Source organism: Rhea americana, unplaced genomic scaffold (assembly GCF_003343005.1).
Source record: "Rhea americana isolate MKP2758 unplaced genomic scaffold, rheAme1 scaffold_15, whole genome shotgun sequence".
NCBI lineage: Eukaryota > Metazoa > Chordata > Aves > Rheiformes > Rheidae > Rhea > Rhea americana.
The window spans coordinates 4,127,399-4,137,960 of NW_028185594.1; the positions used below are offsets into that span (position 1 = coordinate 4,127,399).

Here is a 10,562-nt window from a genome sequence, read left to right on the forward strand (position 1 = left end):
GGTTAGACAGTGGTGGTGGTAGGGGGCAGGCAGAGCCCTAAACTATCCCCTCGGCCATCTAAAAAAATCCCGAGGGCTGCAGAAGACTATCAGCAGAGCGCTCCCTCAGTTCAACCAGGTCATAGGAACTAGTGCTCTTGGCTACTCCTCCTGACCTGCACCACACTCGGTGCCGCTTCCCCGCAGACGACTGCCCTGCCCGGCAGCGCCTGGTTCACACCTCTCACAAATCCAGAATTCCTCACCCTTGTTTTATCCAATTTTGTAAGTTAGGAGGTTTCCCGGGTGTGGGGAGAAAGCAAAGTATCCAACTCAACTGTTCACTAATGCAAAGCAGATTGCCCCTTGCCCAAGTGACTGAATCATCCTTAAAAGCCAGTTTCAGTATCACTCCTCAGTTTGATTTTTTTTTTTTTTTTTTTTTTGGCACTCACGGTCATATCTACAATTGCTAAATTGTTTTCAAAATCACTAATGGGAGAAATAAACTTTTGAAAGTAAGGAAGTGTAACTAAATCCAAATCTTGTCTGAGAAACAAGACAACAACACCGCAAGAAGAGATTTCAAAGTAACTTTGGAGCTTGCTAAATATGAAGTCCGCAAAGTCCCTTGCAATGTTACAGTAAGCCGATATCTATGTGCATATTGCACAGTGTACAACGCATGGGTGTCTGCTGTCCAGAGGAAGGGCTTTTGCACACAGATCTGTAAGAATGGAGCAGCGACTCACAAGGCTTTCAGAGTCTTGCCTTTGAGAGAGCTATCAAAGCCGGCCTCCAGCAGCAGGGCACGCAGCCAGCGAGGTGCTGCTGGAGATCTTGGCCACAGGCATAAGGACAGCCCCGTTTTGTTAAGGTAAGCATCAGTATAGCAGGGCTCCTACCACCACTGTCCTAGGCGACAGCCCCCCAGGCAGAACAGTTCAGGAAGGCTGTGCTGTCCCTCTTCTGTTGATTAAATGCAGGAGTCAAATCCAAGACTGTAAAGCCAACTCTGCTCACAAGATCCTCACTCAATTTAAAAGTGACTATAAACTGTTGGAGAGTTAGTCCTCTGAAGTCTAAATACCTCCAAAATTTTCCAGAACCTCATCAGGTAGTCAGACAGGGGAAGGCAATAACATCACTGCCAGGGCTGAAATTTCTGAAGAGTCTCTTTTAGCTCTGCAGTGGAAATACAGCCCATCAAGCGCCCCCCACACGCACTGGCACAGAGAGAACAGCCCAGGACTGGGCTACCTTTCACACACAATCTGCCTCTACACAGTTATCCTGCCTCTTATGTTTTCCTTTGCACAGCAGAGGCACAGCTTGTGCTCCTGTTGAGCATCCATAGAAGAGGCTGTCTATGCAAAAACCCAGCTGCTGATTAAGTTAAGCTGATTGAGAGATCTAGTTACAAAAAAAAAAAAAAAAAAAAAAAAAGTCAACGCCCCCCCCCCATGACACACCAAAAAAGCCTCAAGGATTCAGCACACTTGTTAACACTTATTTGCCCCAAAATGATCTCAGATGTTGCCAATTGCCACAGAACCCAAACCTGTTACCTCTCATACAAATTAGAAACATGTATTGAAAATTAAATGAAGTTTGATGGAGAAGACTGGACCTTGCTGTTCCCCAAAGGTTATCCTTCTTAGATTTTCCCCTATGTAGCTACTAGTTACAAAGTTTCACAATTCTAACCTAACAATCATTACAGTGATCTGCAACAAATATCTGTACCTCACACTACCAGAACAATTCAAGCTGATACACATGCATGCACACTGTGTAATACAGCTATCATGCTGTGGCTTTGCTGTATCATCATTTCAGAACTGTTCTGCATTTTAAACAGGTAGCATACTCTTGTTCAAAGGATGGTTTTACACCCTACCGTCAATTCATTAAAATGGTTACAAGAAATAGTTTCCCACCTGCTCCCCACAGATCACTGGGAGTCTGCAGATTTTTTAAAAAAGTTCACAAAATTTTACTCAGGAAAGCAAGATTGTCAAAAGGTTTAAGTTCTCTGTAAAAGACTGGATCTTTATTTGCAGATCCCTAATCTTTTTCAGTAAAAGACAACACAAAAGTTTTCAACCTAAAGAAGTTCCAGATAAGAGTTCATTGTACAGATTTAAGGAGGATTAACAATTTTAACACATGCTTCCACTGCACAGAGTAATGCAACTCAACTGTATTTATAATCACATATGCAAAAAGTGCACACAGATTTTGAAGACCAGAGAACACTTATCACTACATAAAGCGCCTTCTATATAATGTAAAATAGCAGGTTTTTTATTTCCTTCATACAACAGTGAGAAGTTTCTCCAGTTTCCTGTGTTTGTGACATTTCAGTGACACAATGGATTTTGGGAGCAGAGGAAGAATCCACTGCAACATGAGACTCACCTGCTCTCTGCTGATCATGGGAGCGTTCTGTATGACACCTTTCCTCTGCCATCGGCAAATTGATCCGCTGGCTCTTGGGCAAGCAGATCCCCAGTGTTGGGAATCCTCCTCATCTGCCTTGCTGGAAATGAGGAAGCCTCGCATTTCTGACTCTGTCAGTGGCTTTTGGGACTTTATGATTTTCCTGAAATCATCAGAGAACTTGAAACATGGGGCTCTGTTCTGGGACCTGGCTCAGCTCTTCTGGGATATCTATGTGGACTGTGTGCTCTCCAGAACTCATGGCCTAGGGAGAAGGCAGCTAGCAGAAGCTGAACAGAAGATCACTACTCTACATGCTCAGTTCACACGGAGAAACCAAGGTTACTACTCCTTTAATACACATCTCTTAGGCAAGAACTAGAAGCTAGTAGGAAAGAAGAGGGATACAAGCTTATTTTGCCATGTGTTAATAGCACAGAGGCAATTGAGAGGGCTGCACAACCCCCCCTTCCCCCACATCTAGTAGAGAATAAAGTTTATGTTCAAAATTATTTCAGCAAGAATTTGACCTCAAAATTACCTGGACTCCAGCAACAACTTTCAAGTTTCAGATTTTGGGGAAGGGGGGGCAGAGAGGGAGATGAGGGAAAGGGGAAGGAAAGCAGAGGCAGGGATAGACAGTGAAAGGCTTCAAACAAGAACAGACAGCTCAGTAACTGAACAGCCACACCAACATTTTTACCATTGTGCCAGGGACAGACTAGGTCAGCATTTCTCATTCTGATGAGTGTGTTACCTATGAACAGTCATACTGGTGCTGCTGGGGAGAATAGCAGTTTTGCAGCAGGAAGATAAGGATACATTTACTTTCATCTAGTAGCCAACTGCTAGATATTTCTTCCTATTTCCATACTGGTAACTAGGTCCAACAGACAATGGAACCAAGTCTGGGACTTTAAGAGCGTGCAAGCTTTCAGACACAGCTTCAGCTCTGAGAGGAAGAATAGCAGCTATGACACTAAACAGCAATTCCTAATCTCCAGATTCTCATTCCCAGAGCAAAATCCACAGGCTTAAAGTGAGTGCCTCATATTTGGGTGAGAACTGGCACCTCACAACAGGATCTGCAAGTGGTAGCATGGCACTCAGCATCCCCTTCCCAAAAGGAAGATCCTGCATAGCTTTTCATAAGTCTCACTCCCCTCCAATGCTTCAGTCCTGGTCCTGCTACCAGCAGAAGCATCCTTCCACTGGGAATATCCTTCAGAAAGGGGCAGTTGCTATTCTTTGATGGAGGGGAAGAAGTGCTGCTGCTTCCACAAGCAGTTTAACACCGAAGGCCCACAGGGAGGATACAGAACTGCTTGTCCACCCAAAAGGTTTCAGACCTCTCTCTCTACTTCCTAGGTCAGAATATTAGTCATTAGGCTGCTAGGGAGCACTGCTCATAGAATAATGAAGAACCTCCATGGGTTCCTCCATTATGGCGTCTCTGAAGAAGGGACTTGTACTCGCAATTCTTCCACTCTGGGGACAGCTATATGCCTTCACAGTCCCAATCTTAGCCACAAACCTTGAATTGTGTGCTGAAAGATAGAGTTCATTATGAAGGATTATCCCCATAACATTATAGACTGTCCTAGCAGGCAAGCTGGGAGGTGGGAGTCAATCACCTCAAACTCAAGAGGAAGAGCAACTCTGAAACACAGGTCCAGTTTCTAAACTGTGATCTAACCCACCTGCATTTTAAAAGCAAGCAGTAGACTCTACCTTGCCCTTCAAAAAGCCTCAGCTAATCACGCAGCTCCAATGTGATCTCCACTATGTTGAGCCATGCTGATGGAAGATAGCCCAGACCCCCTTCTGGTTCCCAAGTGGCCTTGGGCATCACAAAGGCACCAAATTGCTCAGTCCTGGCAAGACTGCTGCACTTCTGAGCACAAGCAGAGTGCAGCTTTAGACACCTGCAGCATTAGTAGTATCAAAACCTGACATGCTCACCAGGCTAAAGCACCAAACTAATTACTGTTTTCAATATCAAAGCTCTCAATGTTATTGCCTAAATTCTCCCTAAGCCTTTTGTTTACATTTGGCTCTTCATAACCACAATGTGACATAGGTTTCTTAAATAAATAGCTTTTGTCCAAGACACTGATTAACAGCAAGTCTGATTATTTTGAAGAAACAAATTACATTTTGTGAATAATCGTTTGCTCCCACATAGAGCAATTTTAAGACACTACTCAGTACGCACACTTTAAGAGAAACAAGGATTCCCCCCCCCCTTCTCTATTCTTTACCTCTCTGTTTTTGTGAGCTGTAATCAGTTCATCTGGTTTCTCTGTACAATTGATTAATACCAGTTAGTAGCAGGCAGCTTACAGCAGTGACAGCCTAAATTTCAGATTTTGGACAAGCTATCTAACCTCTCATCCAAAACTTCCTGTTTCTTAATAAAGCTGGTTGTTCTAATCTTTGTAACTCTTGACCCTACCGCCTTATTTAGTCACCGAAAGCTGAAAAATCAATTGTTGATAATTGCAGATAGAAGTCTCATATAGCAAACAATGAGGAATTGAATTACTGCTTCTTATGCGTAAGAAGATGTGCAAGCCTGTTTTTTCAGCACAAAGAGCAGCACTGCCGGCATTTGAATGACCTTGTGTACTTCATTCTGTGTCTCCATGGGCAGATACGAATAGCTTTCAGCAGACTGTTTTAAAACAGTCAAACAATAATGCTAGGTTTTTTTTTGGTCTTACATTCCTACTTTTGCATCTGTTGAGAATATCTTTGTTGCTCTACACTAGAGTTATTGGTTTTATTCCCCCCTTCCTTATACCAATTCAATCTTGCATTTTTTTTAAATAGTAAACAGTATTGTAAGTCAAGAGCAACCTGTAAGCTGTATAGTACCTTACATACATTGAAATGAAAAAGCAAGACAGAGATCTGGACTTGTCACAGAAACACTGCTGACAAAGTGTTATTATTACAGTGTCAGATTTCAGAATGAAAGGATTAACCACATGAGACCATCATGAAAACAGAGTACCAGGAACTGCACTTTTCTAGGAGAAACAAACAAAATTTTAAGTCAAAAAACCCCTAGTGCTTGGTAAAGCTTTCAGGTATTGCTGAACAGAACCACCCTATCACACATAACAGGCACCTTCACAGTTTCTCAGACTTTGCCCACCTGGGAAATAGGATCAAAAGACTGAATTTACCAAGACAGTGGTAGAAGTAGCCCAGTCCAGACTTAGAGTATCAAACACTGTTTTCTAGATCACTCTAGTCCAACTAGACTCCTCCTTGAAGTTACCAACAGGTCTGAAGATATTCTTCAGGCTCTATCCATAAAAATCCATAAGAAGCACAACAAAAATCAAAACTGAAAAATCACTGAAAAGCATGAATTATTTGAAAAACACCCAGTCTCCATCCACTAAGGTCCTATTTAATCCAACAGCATTACAACTTGGCGTCTCTAGATATCCTGCAGAGAAGTGCTAGTCAGCTCCAGACTGAGTGCAAAGGGGTAGGTAAACAGAGTCCTTCATAGTTATCTGGCCAAGGTATCTTTAGCTAAGCCTTCCCTTAAAGAAATCCAGACACTGAAAAAGCACAAAAACATTTCTTACATAATACAACACTGGAATTAGATGCATTAGAAGTATTACAACTCCCACAAAGCCAAAATAAGGACTTGAAAATCACAAGGAAAAGTGAAGCAAATAAAAACAAATATAACTTTTGTACTCACCACTAATTTTCCTGAAGCGCAACTGCACAAAAAAAGCCCTCTTCAGCAGCCACAGAGCACAGCTTCACTACAAACATTTGGAGAATAGAAACTGTAAAAAGTCTCCATTTCTTTCTTTCTTTCTTTCTTTCTTTCTTCTTTTCTTTTCTTTCTTCTTTTCTTTCTTCTTCTCTTCTCTTCTCTTCTCTTCTCTTTCCCCACCTACCCTCCTCTGAGTGTTCTCTACCTTTTTTCTCCTGGTCCCACAGGCTCCTACTGCCATAACCCTCAGAGTGGCCACAGCTGTGCACACCTCCCCCTCACAGGTGCAGGTGGTTGGGCTCAAATCAACCCTCACACATGGCCCAACTTGCTGTGCTGGCTCTGTTGGGTGCTCCAGAGACCTGGGCAGGGCAGTGGGACAAAGTTGGTAAGACTGTGACAAGACTCTGATAGCTGAGTGAGCTGACTGCTAATTACAAATAGAAAACTTTTATATGAATATGACAGAAGAGGTCCATGCTGCGGAGATAGTTCAAAGTAACTTGTCAGTGCAGGGCAACTTGCAAACAGAGGGGTATGTCACCAAAACAAGAGGTTTTGGGGCAATGACAATTAGTTGGTGCTGATAAAACAGGGACATTAGTAGCTAAAAATGGAGGAAACATGGATGTGGCAAGCTGAGTACTCAGTTGCTCTTTGTTGTTTGGAAATCGATAACTTACATGTATTTTCGTGTCACTTTTCAGGCGTATTTTCTCATATTCAGAAGATGCCAGTTTTGAAAAAGAAAGATGTGTTTGAAGATTTAGTAAGTATCCACGTGCAAAAGAGTAGATCTACGCTATTTGGAAGAGTCACTGGGGAGCTAGGCAAAAAGAGGAAATAACACATTTAGTCCAAGATCTTTATCTGTATTTTTTTTAAAACTATTTGTTTAGTTTTTGCATTTTAATCCTCATGAATGTTACTTTACACAGCGTAAGAAAGTCTATAACTATAAGCACTGTACCTCTGATTAACTTTGGCTTCTTGGATTTTTTTAATTGCCTATGAATTCAATCTCTTTAATAAACTGCATGAGTTATAAGCAGCTGGCCACTTTAATGTTCATGTATGTGAGGCTTTTTTGTAATGCATGTGAGCTACTAAAACTAATTGTATTTTGGGTGCTGAAAAAGAAACAACTGATCATTCAATAAGATGTAGACAATCAGATCAGGAAGCTCCCAAAAACCTTCACTGACTCCATGACAGGATTAGAGTTGAAACAGTAATGTTTTATTTTATGTACAGGTGTATGTTTGTACAGCAACTATTGCTGGCAGACATGATCCTACTGAAGAAAACTAGTACGTATTTTTGTATTAAAAATATCTTCAAAAAATGTTTTAAGTTTTCCAGCAAAAAAAAACAAACAAACAAACAACCCCCCCCCCAAAAAAAAAAAAAAAAAAAAAAAAAAAAAAACCACCCAAGTATTACCTGACCCTCTCCTGTTTGCTTTCATTTTTATGGTAATTTGCAGCAAAGTTAAGATTTCCCCAAAATTTTTAGTTCTGAAAAATGTTCAGGTGTTACACATTGTCACTTAAAGTGGTTAATCAAAAGAATCCTCTTGACATAACTTGAATTTGCTCTTTTTACGGTTTGCTAGTTCTCTATAGCCAAATCAGTTCCCTCTGACTTCTATTGATAACTCTAATATGCAAATTAGTATTAATTCGGCAACATTGCGCAATTAACACTTGATGCTTTGAGGAAATGAAATATTTCCACTGCCTGACTGGATGAACGCAACTACAAAATTCAGCTTTTTGGGGTAAGTACATTTAGTTGCTCATTCACAGTATCTTTCCCTGAGCATATGGCAATATTTGATTTTTGAAAAATACCTGAAGAAAAACTCCTTTGCAGAAGCACTTTGGGTGTTTGGCAACTTGCAGAAATAGCTTAAGTAGCAAAATGTGTAAATAAAATCTTGAAGTGGTTAGTAGTCTATCAACTTCAGTGGTGCTGAATTCGTGCTTAAGGTTAAGCACTCATTCAAATGCTCAAGCAGGATGAGTGCAGGTAGCACACAGTTTAGTGTACTCAGCACCCCGCCTTCCCCCTGCCACAGCCGACTGGAGTGCTCTGTCACTGGGTGGGAGACAGGCAAGGGCATTGTTGCGACAGATCTGCTCACTCTCGTGCTACTGTTGTTCGTTACCTAAACTGTATTAATGTATCTAAAAGTCCTGTTATGCCCAGCTTTGTACTAACACAAGAGACATAGTCTTCGCGCACAGTGCCTACGGCTATTGAGACCAGCAACAGACGGAGTATGGTAGGAGCTGCATGCCTCAGCCACGTGGGATCGGTAATGCTGCAGAACAGATGTTACCTGTCTTCATCTGTTCTCAGACTCAAGAGAATGTAAAATCAGAGAAACTATCTGAACAGGTACTTTTTGTCTTAGTTGCTCTTTCATAGGGTCTTTTGGGAAGAGGCTAGTGCTTTCACTCTGGATACGTTCCTGCCCTAACAACACGTTTCTCTAGGATAGGGCTGCTGGCATCCTTCTTCCTCCCTACAGACAGCAACAGAGATGGTGAAATACCACTGCTAACTGAGCTGATGTTTATCTTAGGCAAATTCACAGTAGTGTTCTGCCTCAGCAAGTTTCTTAATTAAAAGACTGTAGCATTATTTGGCCTTTGAGGAAGTGGGGAGGGAAGGATTAGTATACGGAGGAAGGACTGAGAAAACAACTTAGTCTCTAATATGAGATCACATTACAGAGAACAGTCAGAAACTGCTGCTCTAAAGGAGACAATCTGTGTTATTAATTGTGCTAAATTAAAAAAAAGGAGATGCAATTAAATGTAAACTTGCAATTAATAAACTTCCTAAAGGAATTCCTACCTCAGGCATTTTCTTCCCTCTGATGGGCTCAGAGCTCAATTCTATTTTACAGCTTAGGTCCTGTTTGTTTTTCTTCCAGGTCTGAACAATCTGTCAGGAAAATACAACTGGATGATGCTGGTGTTTTCTATTCATTCACTCACTATAAATTTGAGTCTTTGAGGTTGGCTGTGTTAAGAAAAAGTGCTTGAATATGGAATGTGGGTACGTTTGCTGTACATTCTCAAAGGAATAATTCAAAATGGGCCTGTGATCATAGACAAGGCATTGCCTCCTACCACTCTCCCCTGTGATCTTCATTGCAGATCTTGAGGAAAGAACTGGGGTTGTATTTGCAGCTACTGTGGTTTACTCAGTCTGAGTGTGACAGTATGTGCTCCAGGAGGGGACATCTTAAGTGATCAAAGAGGCACAAGGCCAAAGGCATGGGGACATTGAACACAGAGGAGGCTCTGACTGTCTCCCACTAATTTGCTATGTGATCTTCCATTTTCTTCTTGCATTGCAAGTCAGAAACCAGTGGCAAAGGTGGCTGTTCAGGAAACTCTTTACATCCTTGGCCTTATTGTTTCCCTGTTTCCTTAATTCCTTGTGATAGAATAAAACTTCCTGCCTGAAGTTGCGCAAATCCACGTGGTCAACATTTCCATTTTTTAAAAGAGGCTGTAGTAATGCTTACCATCTTATTAAATCTTAACTTTAACAAGCAGGGGAATCGAAATAAAAAAAAAATGCATGGGTTTTCCTAGCAATTAATTAGGCTTATGATCACAAATCATTGCAGCCCAGAAGCAGAAAGCATTAATATCACAATAATGAATATATCTGATAAAACAATAATTTACTGTGCACAATTTACTAGTATTTCTACCACACTTCCCTTGAAAATGACTCCAATTATTTCATATTACTTAAATTCAGAGCATCCCTCAGAACTCTTACATTTGGAGGTATCTTGGACTATATTTTGGTTGGTGTTCCATAAGAGAGGAAAAAAAAAAATAACTTTTTCCTCTCAACTCCTACAGAACTGTTTATGATACTTCGGTGGGGTAAATATAAGCGTGACACATGTGGACTCATCCAGAGAAAAGTTGCCAATGAAAACCCCTGGTGCCTTTTTCTCTCTCAAACTACCTCATGCCTGACTGAAGCTGCTTCACTGAGAGCTGGACTGAGTAACAACAAAATAAAGGGCTCGGGATTTTGTTCCTTTCATCTTATAGGGAACTGGCAGCTAAACAGCTGCCTAACAGCATGAAAAACACTTCTTTGAGTCTTTTTCTCCTGCCATGAAATAAGAGCTAAACACTAAGAGGTTCAGTGATACCTAACTGTAAGGATTTGTATTCTAGGCCTGTCCCATATTGCATCTGACCAAATCAGTATTTTTCAGTTGTTGCTGTTTATGACCAATTTTAATTCAACTGCACTGACTCTGAAGGGTATTTAAAGATGCATCAGAAGCTGACGGGTATCTTCTCACTATCAATAGTTATGTTCCTTGGCCTGTTGTTTGAATCTCTTG

At 41.2% G+C, this 10,562-nt stretch overlaps 1 protein-coding gene across 1 annotated transcript; it reads left to right on the forward strand.

Annotated features, from left to right (window-relative positions):
• Positions 1 to 2,340: 2,340 nt before the first annotated feature.
• On the forward strand, positions 2,341 to 7,025 carry FAM237A (family with sequence similarity 237 member A). The gene is made up of 2 exons (XM_085299309.1): positions 2,341 to 2,762; positions 6,877 to 7,025. The coding sequence occupies exons 1-2, from the start codon at positions 2,354 to 2,356 to the stop codon at positions 7,014 to 7,016; spliced, it is 549 nt and encodes a 182-aa protein (XP_085155435.1). The 5' UTR covers positions 2,341 to 2,353; the 3' UTR covers positions 7,017 to 7,025.
• The last annotated feature ends 3,537 nt before the right edge of the window (positions 7,026 to 10,562 follow it).